This window comes from Petaurus breviceps, unplaced genomic scaffold (genome assembly GCF_028583685.1).
Source record: "Petaurus breviceps papuanus isolate PSGF00001 unplaced genomic scaffold, PetGlider_PUasm1.0 90330, whole genome shotgun sequence".
NCBI lineage: Eukaryota > Metazoa > Chordata > Mammalia > Diprotodontia > Petauridae > Petaurus > Petaurus breviceps.
This window is the reverse complement of record NW_027187219.1, coordinates 1,514,793-1,527,792: the sequence shown is the minus strand read 5'-3', so window position 1 is coordinate 1,527,792 and position 13,000 is coordinate 1,514,793. Positions and strand designations below refer to the sequence as shown.

At 47.9% G+C, this 13,000-nt stretch overlaps 1 protein-coding gene across 2 annotated transcripts in view; it reads right to left on the bottom strand.

Annotated features, from left to right (window-relative positions):
- Positions 1–12,310, bottom strand: part of STX3 (syntaxin 3) — a 53,072-nt gene extending 40,762 nt beyond the window's left edge. The window contains exon 1 of one of the 2 annotated variants that reach the window (XM_069108066.1): positions 11,915–12,310. In XM_069108066.1, the coding sequence (XP_068964167.1) occupies positions 11,915–11,944 (30 nt within the window). In that variant the 5' untranslated portion in view covers positions 11,945–12,310. The remainder of the gene's footprint in view (positions 1–11,914) is intronic. The other variant, XM_069108067.1, reaches the window with a different exon arrangement.
- Between the last annotated feature and the right edge of the window lie 690 nt (positions 12,311–13,000).

The following is a 13,000-nucleotide window of genomic DNA, read 5'->3' as shown; positions in this document are numbered from 1 at the left end:
CTGTAATGGATCCACCCTCCTGATGAAACCCAGCGCAGAGGAAGACTTCCCCTTTCAGGGGCTCGACGTCCTCCTCAAACACCCACCAGTGACAAGTCAGGGGGAAATGGGATCATCATCAGATACTAAGAACATTCAGTCCAGAGGTCAGAAGCACTGAATCTTGGATAGAGCCCCCAGAATCAGATGCCAACCAGCTGCAGGGCCTTGGGTAAGTCTCTTCAGCTCCCTGGGCCTCAGTTTCCCCATCTGTGAAACAAGAGGATCACTAAGGTCCCCTCCTGATCCATATATCTCTACCACTTCCACTTCCAATGTTTTCACCACTGTGATTTCCCTTTATCTTCATCATATTTCCCCTAGAATAGTGGCTAGAGAGCTGACCTTGAAGTTGGAAAAAGTTGGGTTCAAATCCTGCCACTGACATATACCAGCTGGGTGACCTTGGGAAATTTCCTCACTTCAAGTCTCCACAACCCAGGAAACTCTCCAAGAGACTGTGAAATACATAAAAAGTGCCAATCAGAACCAGCAGAGGGATTTCCCACACTGGAAGTTCCCAATACCAATGAAATCCTTGATCCAATCCAAAAACAGAAGTACATTTTCCTATGGGATAGAACTGAAAGATTAATAAACCATGAAACATTGAGGTTAGTAATTTCCTTAAGCTATTAATAGAGCCCAAAATGGACCCAGGAGTCCCAGCTCTTAGGATCATATAGTCCCCATTAGACCAGCAAATTTCAGAGGCTGAAGTCCTACCCCTTCTGGAGTGGTTTACCACATCCTTCTCCAGCTCACTTGACAGAAGAGGAAACTGAGGCAGAGTTAAGTGACTTGCCCAGAATTACATAGCTACTAAGTGTCTGAGGTCAGATTCCTGACTCCAGGTCCTATGTCCCTGGCACATAGTAAGTATATATAGTAATGGAACTTTTGACTCCAAACTCAATCTTCTTTTTACCATGTTACCATAATTCCATTCTGCTCCTGCCCACTATTTCAAGTGGGTAACAAACCAACAATATTAAACCAAGCTAGCCATGGTGCCCAGTATTGTCCCAGTGAGAGACCGCCTCAAGATCCAAGGAGCAGCCTACCTAAATACAAGATCCTGGAGCTGGCAGGGACCTCAGAGACCATTAAACCTAACCCCCACAACTTACAGATGGAGACACTGAGGCATGAAGAAGTGGCCGCAGATGGCAGAGCTGGGATGCAAACTCTGGCCTCACAGGCACTCCACGTTCAGCACTTTTCTACCCAGCTGTGCTTAAACTCAATTCTTAACAAAACCTAGACTTATATTTACTTATATCATCATGGAAACTCCAACCAAAAGAACTCACATCACTCAAGCACTTTAACACAGACACCACGTGCAGCCTTTCTCACTGGAGCCTCAGAGCAGTCCTGTGCCCCAGGTTCTGCAAGTATTTCATTCCCATTTTATGTATTAAGAGATGGGCTCAGACAGGTTAGATGTCCATGGTTGGGCAGAGCTGCTCAAGTGTTGGGAACAAAAACTGAACCCTTGCCTTGCTGATTTGAAGTCCCTGGCTCCATCCATTATACCACCTTGCTACCTATGTACACACACACACACACACACACACACACACACACACATATACACACTCGGCTGCCATTGAACACTTTTAGGACAAAGGAATTAAGTAGAAACGATACTGAACTACAAGTAAAGAGACTTGGTTTCTAATCCTGCTCTACCACTAAGCCTTATAGTGCTGAACAAATCATATCCCCTTCCTGGCCTCAGTTTCCTTCCCTGTTTCAACAATCAAGAATAAAGAATTTTTAAGGTACCTTCCAGTTATACATACAATCCTTTGTTCTATAAACATTTAATCAATTGACAAGTATTTATAAAGCAACTGTATTGGGCATTATGGTAGGCACTGGAGATTCAAAGACAAAAAAACAAGAGACCCTGCTCTCAAGGAGCCTGCATTCTGGAGGGCAGTGGGGCAAAGGGAAACAAAGAATTAGTTGTTATCTTTTCCAGAAGGATGGGAATTACTACTACAATGGACTAGACTGCTGAACACAGTAAGAAAAGGTCTTCATACTTCCAGCAAAGTCTTGAAAAGGTAGGTTAGGGGCAAACAGGGATGGTGGTAGTTGGAGCTACTGAAAAGTAGGGAAAGGATTTAGGACAGGGGACAGAGTGGGTAGGGGACCAATCTTGCTTTGCTTTTAGAACAGGAGTTCCTAACATGAAACCCACAGGCCCCCAAGGGTCCATGAATTTGGATGGGAAAAATTGCATCTTTATTTTCACTAAAACTGAGAATTTCCTTTTATGATGAAGGTAGGCAAAAAGCTTTATTTGGAGAAGGGGTACAAAGGCTTCCCTAGACTACTGAGGGTGTCTATCTCTTTCTCTTACACTTACACACACACACACACACACACACACCCACACACACGAACACCATTAAGAATGGGATGAATTGGGAGGGAATGACATGGAAAAGATCAAAGACTTAGGAACAGAGGTGTGCAGGATGAAAATTCCCTGCGTTCCATAAAGGAACTCAAGAATTCAGAAAGAGTTATGCATCTTTAGCAGCAGCATGGTCCAAATGTGCTGTGAAAACAGTAATGGAGTTTAAGATGGGTTCAAAACCCCAGTTCTGCTGCTGTGTGACCTTGGGCAAATGACTTCCCCTCTCTGGGCCTCAGTTTCCTCTTCTGTAAAAAGATGGGGTTGAAGTAGATAATCTGTAGGGTCCCTTCCAACTCTGAACCTTGGTATCTCTAAAAAGACTAGACCACCTTGGATACCTCATTGTGCACAGGAATGAGTTAGGCTGTGCCACGTAAAATAAAGCTGCTCTCCACACCAGATGAAGCAGTACCAAGGCCTTGCATGCCACTGGTTATCTAAAGATGTAGCTAGGATGGATGCCAGGAAGCCAGAGAGAACAGCCCACTGAGGCCCCAGAGGAGCCCCCGCCACCAGCTTTGCCCAAGCTGGACGATGGGCTCAGTCACCCACTCTATGTAGAAGCCTAACAAAACTGTCTTAACTAGGACAGCTAAAGACTCCACTAATCTCTTTAACAGAGGTTGAACTTTACTCACAGCCTCCAGGGACAGACAGTTGATCATTACCATGGGAACAGCCCAGGGTCTTTGTACAAGCCAACAGACTGCAAGGAAATCAAAGAATCCCAGAGAGGCTGTGAAGGATCTTGAAGCCCCTCTTTGTTGTGGTCTTTCAGTCGGTCTAACTCTGTGCCCCCTTGTGGAGTTTTCTTGGCAGAAATACTGGAGTAGTTTTCCATTTCTTTCTCCATTTCTGAAGTAAGCAAGGTTAAGTGACTTGCCCAGAGTCACACAGCTAGTAACTGTCTGAGTCCAGATTCGAACTCAGAGAAACAAGTCTCCCTGATTTTAGGCCCAACACTCTATCCGCTGTACCACCTAGCTGCCCCCAAGGCCCATCTGGTCCAGCCCACAGCAGAATTAGACTCTACCTTCCCATGTACCCAAGAGGTCTTCCAGGACTCATGTGCAGCGCTCCAGTGAGGTGGCCTCTCAAGGCCACCCATTTATCTTTTAGAAAGCTCTCATTGGTTAGCAGTTTTTCCTGGCAGAAAGATAAAATGTGCTTCCAATAAGCATTTATGACATGATTGCTATGTGCTAAGTGCTGGGCATATAAAGACAGGCAAAAGAAAAGGCCCCTGCCCTCAGGAAGCTTACCTTCCAAAAGGGGAGACAACACAAAAACAATCACAGACTTGGGAATCCCGACTGCCAAGACTTTGAGCACCTTACTAACCCTCCTTGGCTTCAACTTCTTCATGTGCAAAATGAAGGGATTGAACCAAATGGCCTCAAAGATTCTTTATAGCTTTAAATCCCATTAAGGACCCTAGAGCTGGCAGGGCCTTAAGGGCCTCTAATCCACCCAGTGAGTAGCCATTCCACCAACACAAGCTCCTGCTCTCAATTCAAGAGAATGCCAGAAGAACTGGCCAGATCATGAGCCCTTTGAGGGCAGGGGCTGCCCTTCCCTCTCTTGGCATTCCTAGCACTTAGCCCAGCAGATAGTATGTCCTTATGTTGGCTGATTAGAAATGAGGCATTCTTAGTCTCTACATTATAGCAGGTTGGCTGAACTGCATGTTTCCTGTCTTAGGCTTTTACAGTTGGACAGAACTTGAGAGATCATCTCACCTCACTCCTTACAGATGAGGACAACGGACCCAAAAGGGGTCAATGACTCTCCCAAGGTCATACAGTGAGGAAACTAAGGTTCATATAGATGATGGGATTTTCCCAATGTTCCCCACTGAGTTAATGGCAGAGCTAGGATTCAAACCCAGGTCCACGGGCTCTTAATTGGTGTAGCGGTGTCTAAGCTTTTCCAGGTCACCAATGCCTCCCTCAATTTGCTCTCAATGGCCCAGTAGAACCAAAGAGAGGTCTTCTTCCCCTCTAGAAGCTTCATGCTATGCTCCATAGCCAAAGGTGGTGCCACCCACTCAAAACAGCATGGGATTAAAAAATGGGATTCTCCTAATAGCAATGGTGGAAAAGCACTGAGCCAGCTACAATTTTTTGTCTGGCTTCCCTGGTGTATAAAGGTCTAAGTGTACAGGCTAAGGACCTTGGGACCATGAGCATAGAATATCCACAGCAAAGCTTCCTGGTGCCAGGATGAAGGCACCTTTGAGAGCAGGAGGGTCACGGACTGACAGAGACGAGAAGGGCGATTATTCTGTTCTGAGGCTTGGCTAAGAATTCCAGCACCTCAGGCAATGTCAGAGAGTAAGACAGGGGAAGAGTGACAGAGACTCTAGCATACCTAGATGTGGGCACATGCTGCCATCCCCACTGAGCCCAGGTGTTCCACATTCCTGGGTGCCCAGGCTAGGCCAAAGCAGGGGCAGCCCATCCCAGGCAGACCCAATAGCACCAAAGCTCTGGGTTTGGGAAGAGGAGTGTACTCCTAACAGGATGCTTAAGGAGTAACAGCCCCCTGGACAGCTGAGCAGGAGGGAGGGTTATGGGGTGTTCCCCTCCCCTCCTGCCAAGGTGCTGACACAGCAGGAATTGACTTTCTCCCTACAACACCTAGGTCCACACCGCCAACAGTCTTCAGGAAGGAGCGCTCCCAATCTTATCAGAGTTCTGTGGGGAAGAAACATGCTCCTTTGAGTGTCAGCCCCCCGGGGCAAAGCCCCCATCACCCTTAATGGTTATGGTTCTGATTCTGCAGACCCAATCAGCCAAGTTTGGAAGAGCATGGACTTTGGAGTCAGAGGACTTGAATTCAAATCCTCCCTCCCGTGCTTTACTACCCTTCCCCTCCCTGGGCCTCAGCCTCCTCATCTATAACAAGAAGACATTAAACCAGACCAGCTCCAAGGCCCCTTCAGACTCTAAATCTCTGACCATATGACTTCTTATGGACAAAATACCAAACAGCTCTCTGTACATTTAAGTAAATTCCAGCTTAAATGAGAGAAGGTGATGTCTCAGAATTTTAAAATTGAAATTGAAGAGGCAGCATGGCAAGAGCACAGAATCTAGACCTGGGTTCTAATCTTGGTTCTGCTGTTGACCAGCTAAGTGACCTTGGGTAAGCCTCTCTGAGCCTCAGTATTCCACTGTCTTATAGCAATAACCACAAAGCTCCTTCACAGGGTTCGCTAAGGGAGTCAATTAAGATGTAAAAACCTGTGCAAACTTTAACTGGCTATAGAAAAACAGTGTTATTCTGCGAGCTTAGATATCATTTAGATCAACCTGGGGGGGAAAAGGAACCCACAATGAATTCTTATCCTCAAGCCTGAAAACTAAACACAAACATTTCCAGGTGAGATAGCATTTCCTTCTTTCTTCTGTTAATTGTGGGAGATAATTAATAATAACTGAGGAAACAATCTGAGCTATGTGATGTATTACCAAAACAAGCATAATAAACGGGGGGGGGGGGGGGGAGGCAGGCCTGTTTATTATGCCTTTTTTTACTAATAAATGGTATAGCTCGATGGGTTTCCTCAGTTATTCTTTATTTGCCACAGGACGAGAAGGCAAAGGAAGAATATAGATGACAGGAAACACAAGAATTTAGAGGAGTTCTGGTGTACAGATGGGGGGCTCTTACTGGACCTCAGGACCTTAGGTCATGGAGCCCAGCCCAGGTAGAAGTGACATGCCCAAGGTCACACAGGTTATTTAATCCCAGGTGTTCTGCCCTCAGAGCTAGCCCAGTGTCCTCTGTACCATACTGACTCCAGGTTTCCTGAAAGATGTGAGATTTGATCTGGGCCTTAAAGGATGGGGATGATTTGGGCAAATGTCAGGCAGAGAAAGCATTCTGGGTGTGGATGTAATGGCGAACTGGTGCGAGCCAATGCCAAAAGCCTAACCTTAGAGTCATGGGATATAAAGATCCCCCAGTTCAGAGTTCTTAACCTTTTTGTGTGTCATAGAAGGACTCTTTTGCTGGCATTTTTCTATAGACCCCTTCTCAGAATAATGGTTTTAAATTGTATAAAACACACAGAATGACAAAAGAAAGCAAAGATTAAGAAAAATAAGGTTGCCATGTTTCCCCATCCAAGTCCACAGACCCCCCCCCACCCCTGGGGAGCCTGTGGACCCCAGGTTAAGAACCTCTAGACTAGACCAACACCTTCCTTTTGCAAAGGAGGAAATCAGGACTCGGCTTGCCCAAGGCCACATAAGGGCTCATAATGTAGCTAGATTCTTCCTGCCGTACCATGCTGCTTGGCTGGAGAGTTCTCCCCTGAGCTGCCAGCTCCTCTGCCCCACCCCCACCACATTACCGGGAATAAAAATAAAATTAATCCCCTTCTTTCATCCAAGCATTTTATCTTCTGGCCTTAGCCTGCTGGGTTCTGTAATCCCTCTTCAATCCCTGTCACTCTCCTCTCCTGCCCAGCCTCCCTCCTGCTCACACAGCCTGGCTGAATAGACAGAAGGCCAAAAGAGCCATGCATTCCGACGTCCACAGCTCAACTCGCCTTGTTCTACCTGGAATCTGAGACAAGGGCCAAAGTTTGTTACTTGTTCTTAGATTTCCAAAAGGAGGGGCCTAATCTACTCCAGTCTTGTAGGGGAGGGCATTGCCTTGAGTAAGTAGAAGCCTCTCCAGTCCTCCCCCTCCCAGCTCTTGAGAGGGATACAACGGAAGGTCCAGAGGGCAGGGATGATTTTCTGTGGGGTTTTCCCTTCTATGTATCCTCATGACCTAGCACACAGTAGGTTCTTAATCAATGCTTACAGGATAGGATGAGACTCCCTAGCAAGGGAACAAGCCACCAGTTGGGGCATTGCTTGAGTTACTGAAAACTCTAGGCTCTCTCAAAGAAAGTCTAATTTACTCTAAAGAGATATCGTGACCCAGAATCCACTTTTCCCTTCAAGGCTCAGCTCAAGACCACCTTCATGAGACCTTTCCTGATCCCCCAGAAATTACTGACTACTTCCCAAAATCACTTTGTATCAATCCTGTATATAACTGTATAGAAGTATACAGGCACAGGATGTCTCCTCAACAAGACCACAAGTAAGCTGCTTGAGGACAGGGGCTGTTTTCACTCTTGTCTTTGTATCTTTAGCACCTAACTCCGAACCTGTCATACAGGTTGATGACAAACAAGGCAACCAAAGGGGTCCACGACACCAAAATGGTGAAGAACGCCTGGCTTTCACTTATTCTCCAAATGCCCACTAACTAGGTGGCTCCAATTATTTACTGATCTGACAGAATTTTTTAAAATACATTTTTCTACCAAAGGTAGCTTTATTTCTTAAAAACATATGAACTTGAACCTTTTTTTAAAGGTCCACACCTGTGATTTCATCCATGTGGGGAACTCCCAGTGTGGAAACCACCCACCAATTCATACTGGCAACTTCTGTAATTTATAAAGAGTGCCTAGAAGGGGAGGCCAGGTGGCTCAGCGAGTAAGAGTACTGGCTCCAGTGTTGGGATGACCTGGGGATCAAATCCGGGCTCAGATACTTAGCACCACACCCAGAAATAACTGGCCGTGTAAACTTGAGCAAGTTACTTAATCCCGACTGCTTAAAAAATAATGATAATAATAAATAATAAAGAGTGCCTAGAACACCAAAAGGTCAGGGGAGTTGCCAAGTTCACCCAGCAGGTATGTCAGAGGTAGAGCTTGAATTTAGGTCTTCTTTACAAGGTCACATAGGTAACCCCCCAACACAATTTGGGGCTTCCCAAACTTGTATATAATAGGTGCTTAATAATGGTTAGTTGGATTGGATTAGATTATATCAACTTTTAAAAGTGGCTCCTCCATTTTCCAGCATCTGAATCCCTTCCCTCCTTTCTGATCCCCACCTTCACCTCTTCCTTCCTTCCCCAGCTAGGGCTGAGAGCTTAAGGGAGTGGAAAACTAGATGGAGAATTTAAGGGCTTGGGTTCAAATTCTGACTCAGTACCTACTAGCTGTATAACTTTGGGCCTCAATTTGCTCTTCTAAAAAATGAACAAGTTGGACTAGATGGCCTCAAAGAGCCCTTTCAAATCTAAATTTATGATCCTAGGTGACTCATCCTAAATAGTGATGAACCTGAAGTCAGGAAAACCTGAGTTCAAAACCAGCCTCAGACACATACTAGCTGTGTGACCCTGGGCAAGTCACATAACCCTTCTTGTCTTAGTTTCCTCTTCTGTAAAATGAGCTGGAGAAGGCAAGGGCAAACCATTCCAGCACTTCTGCCAAGAAAACCTCACACGAGGTCACAAAGAATCAGATACTGAAATGACTGAATAACAATCACAGCATTTATACAGTGTTTTAAAGCCTTGTGAAGAGCTCTTGGAATATGTTTTCTCATTTATATATTATTCCATTATTGTGAGAATGGAGCTATTATTCTCATTTTAACAGAGGAGGAAACTGAGGCTGACAAAGGTTAAGAAACTGGTCTGAATAATCTAGAAACCTCCAAAAGAAATCCGTAAGAAATAACCTCCCAAAGCCAGGCTGGGTCCCTTTCTGGCAGCCTATACCCACATCTCACTTACTGACTACTGGTACTCCACAAGTCTGGCCTGAGAGTTTGTGGCCAAGATGACTTACTCAGGTGCCCAGGATCAAAGATAAGGGGAGACTCAAGCCTTGTGACTGACCTCAGGAAGAACCCAAGCCCTGGGGTGGGAGCAGGATGTCTCCCACCAATGAAGCTTCCAGGAAGCAGTGCTGTGTTATGTAATTATCTCTGAACTGATGTCTCTTTCAGAGTCACGTGCAATTTTTTTTCCTTTTGGCCAGATTTCTGATATCATGGGTGTGGTCACTCCCTGTGTGAGAGCTCCCTCCATCAATGCAGATGCACAACTCATCTCTAACTTAGAGTCTTAAGAAAATTTTCTGGAGGTGTCGAGGTCACATAGATAGTATATCAGCCTGGATTTGAATTCAGGTCTCTCTTCCCCCTCTCTTTGCCTTCCTTCTACTTTGCCTTGCTCTCTCTTAATATGCAAAGCTGGAAGGGACCAAGAAGAGTGAACTGCTTTAACTAAAGCTAACTGACAGCAGAACTGTGCCTAGAACCCAGAGTTCCCTGCAGCTCATTCCCATGAGCCTTCCACTCTACCCAACCCAAGCCTCTCTAGAGCATTAGGAAGTATCCAGCCTTCCTATCTATGCTCCAGGACAGCTCTTTGGGTCCCATGCAAGCAAAGATGGGGTGACCATGGAGAGAGGGTGGGATCAAGAGTAAAAGGAACAGGGGTGAAATTCTGGCTCTGCTGCTTACCACCTATGTGACCTTGGACAAGTAATTTTCCCTTCCTGGGTCCTCATTAAAATGAAGGGGCTGGACCAGATAGCCCCTGAGGACCCCTCTGGCTCTGTGATCTTCTATGATTTCTACTTAGGTCCCTCAATGTTATAACCAGGGCTTTTCCCACATCTCTCTCTCTCTCTTTCTCTCTCTATCTCTCTCTCTTACACACACACACACACACACACACACACACACACACACTCTCTCTCTCTCTCTCTCTCATGATATATTTTTGCCTTTGTTCAGTCATTTCAATAGTGTCCGAATCCCATTTGGGTTTTCTTTGCAAAGACACTGAAGTGATTTGCCATTTCCTTTTCCAGCTCATTTACTGATAAGGAAACGGAGGCAACAGGGTTAAGTGACTTGCCCAGGGTCACAATAGATTGTGACTGAGATTGTATCTGAGACGAGTTGAACTCAGAAAGATGAGTCCTCCTGGGTCCAGGTCTGGCATTTTATTGCCACACCTAGCTGCCCCTAGCCTTGGTCTATCTCATACCTGGTGTCCTCACACCTGCCTCATTGAATCCCATACTTCAGTCAAGGCTGGGCTCCCCACTGCCTTCTCCAAGCCTTTCTTGATCCTGTCAGTTGTTAATGCTCTCCCCCTAATTTCATTCAATTTATTTAGTATATATTTTGTATGGAACCTGAGATGCAGTATGGTGGCATGGATAGAGTTCCAATCTTGGCAGAAAGATCTGGACTCCAGTCCTGAATTTCACTTATATGCTGGCTATGTGACCCTGGGCAAGTCATGTGTCCTCTCAGCCCTAACCAATTCCCTAAGACTACTAAGACTCCTTGGCCTAAGGCAAATCATTTTTGTAGAGAAGCTTCCTCATCTGGCGGTCCCCTAGATAGGTGAAATCACAGGTCCAGTAGCTATCCCCGTGTTTCAAAATATACTTATATGGGCAGATATTCTTGACCCCAATTGCATATAAACTCCTTAAGGGCAGGGACTGCTCCCTTCTATCTTTGTCTCTCCATCACCTAGCACCTGCTAGACGCAGAGGCATTTAATAAACATATGTAGCAACGTTAGTTAGCAATTTCTTGCTGGAAACAATTGGCCGGATGAGATCTTTCTCGCTTCTCCCTGGAAGTGTTAAAACAACTGAATAGACCCCTCAGATGACTTAGAATGTGTCCAGTCCTAGTTAAAGAGAAGTAAGGGATTTCTAAGCCTAGGGGCCCTGGGAACAGACTGGGTCTTCGGAACCGCCTCTCCACCAGGATCCCCCACAAAGTCCCACCACAAACCCTGGCCCCTTTCCTTGTCCTCCTAGGCACCTCTGGCCAACACTGAGGAAACGTGGCTCTTTGATTTCATTTGCATTCCTACAATAAGCTCATAAGAGCAATGAAGGACTAGGCCAAGGCTTGGGAAGAGAAGGAAAAAGAAATCTTGGACAATAAAAACTCAACTGATGAGGGGGGGGGGGGGATCAATGATGAGAGGAGACAGGGAGGAGCAGAGCCCAGGCAATCAGCCAGATGTGGGAGAGGCTGAAGAGAAAGAAGAGCGCCTGGGGGAGAAAACAGACAGAAGGAATGACCTGAGTGACCCCTTTGTTCGGTCTCCCCAGGAAGACCTGGCCCCACCGCCCTCCCCCCTCTGCCAGCCAGAACTAGCTTAGGTGACCCTGCACGGCATTGAGCACAACACACAGACACACACACACACACACACACACACACGCCAGTCCACGCAGATGCAGACTGCACGGAGACCCAACAGTGGAGGGGTGGGAATGGAAGCATTCACCCATTCAGAGTTTCAGAGGAGCTGGACAAACGGAGGGGGTGCGGGGCAGGGACGGTCAGGGAAGCAGCAGCCTCCCGGGAATGAATCAGCCGGCACATGACACGGGTGGGGAGGGGAGCCCACAGCAGCAGGGGAAGGGGGATCGGAAGAATGGAGGAAGGGAAGGACACCCTCCCACCCCTCTAGCACGTACACGGCCTCCAGGGCTGGGGTGCCTGGCCCTCCCGCCCCGCCCCCAGGAAAGGGGGCTGCCCTGCGTCTCCCCCTACCCCGGAGGGAGCCCGCGGGGGAAGCGGCACTCACAGCCTTCAGCTGCTCTAGCCGGTCCTTCATCTTGTCCCGGGGAGCCTCCGGGGAGGCCCCCTCCCCGGCGCCGGCAGGCAGTGGAGCGCGGCCCTGGTGAGCACCGCCCAGGTGAGCTCAGCCAGGTGAGCACAGCCCAGGTGAGCGGCAGGAAGTGGCCGCCCGAGGTTGGCCTCAGGTGAAGGAAGAGGTGGAGGGTGATGGCCGCGCGCTAGGAGGAACGTCGAGGTCCCGGAGGGGCTGACGGCCCGCTCCCCACCTCTCCTGCCCCAGCCCGAGAGTGTCGTCTCAATCCGCCCCCGAGCCTGATCCCCCGGCCGGCGGGCGGGCGCTGGAGGGCGGCCGGACTAATCCTCCCGTACACTCTAGGAAGACGAGAGGCCGGCCGGGCCCCGCCCCTTCTACCTGGGCACCGCCCATAGCTCGGCCACCTTAAAGGGCCTGCCCCCTCCTCCCCTGCCTCCTTTCCTTCTCTCTCTTGTCCCACCGCCTCTAGGAAGGCTGCCCCTGCCTTTGGCCTCCTACCAAACGGAAAGAAAAAACACCCAGGAGCTAGAAGGAGAAGGTCTCCTGGGAGAGGAAGAAGAAACCTGAAAGGGCCTCAGAGACCGTACATTTAGAGCAGAAAGACCTTTAAGGCCTTTATTTTACATATGTGGACACTGAGGCACGGTGAGGTCGGGTGACTTGCGGCGGGTTTCTCAGCCGGTGTGGCCAGAATTCAAACTTGGATCCGCCATGCCGACAGCTCTGACCCTAACCCTAATTCTGCTTCTGTCATTCAACCGGACAAGCATTTCTGCCAGGTACCAAGGCACTGTGCTGGTACGAAGACAAAAAAAGCAACCTGTCCCTGCCCTCAGGAAGCCCACGTGGGGGGAAATCGTGTAAACGCCAAACCTACACAAAGGAATTTGGAGGAAGGGAGGCACTGGGCATCCAGGGAGGGGCCTATCAGGGGTGGGAACCTACCGGGCCAAACTTGAGGACCTAGAGGGCCACACGTCAGTTTCCCCCGCCCTTGCCTCAAGAACGGAATACCTCTTGAGCTGAACGTAGAAGCAGGCTTGGATTTTGAGGGGCAAA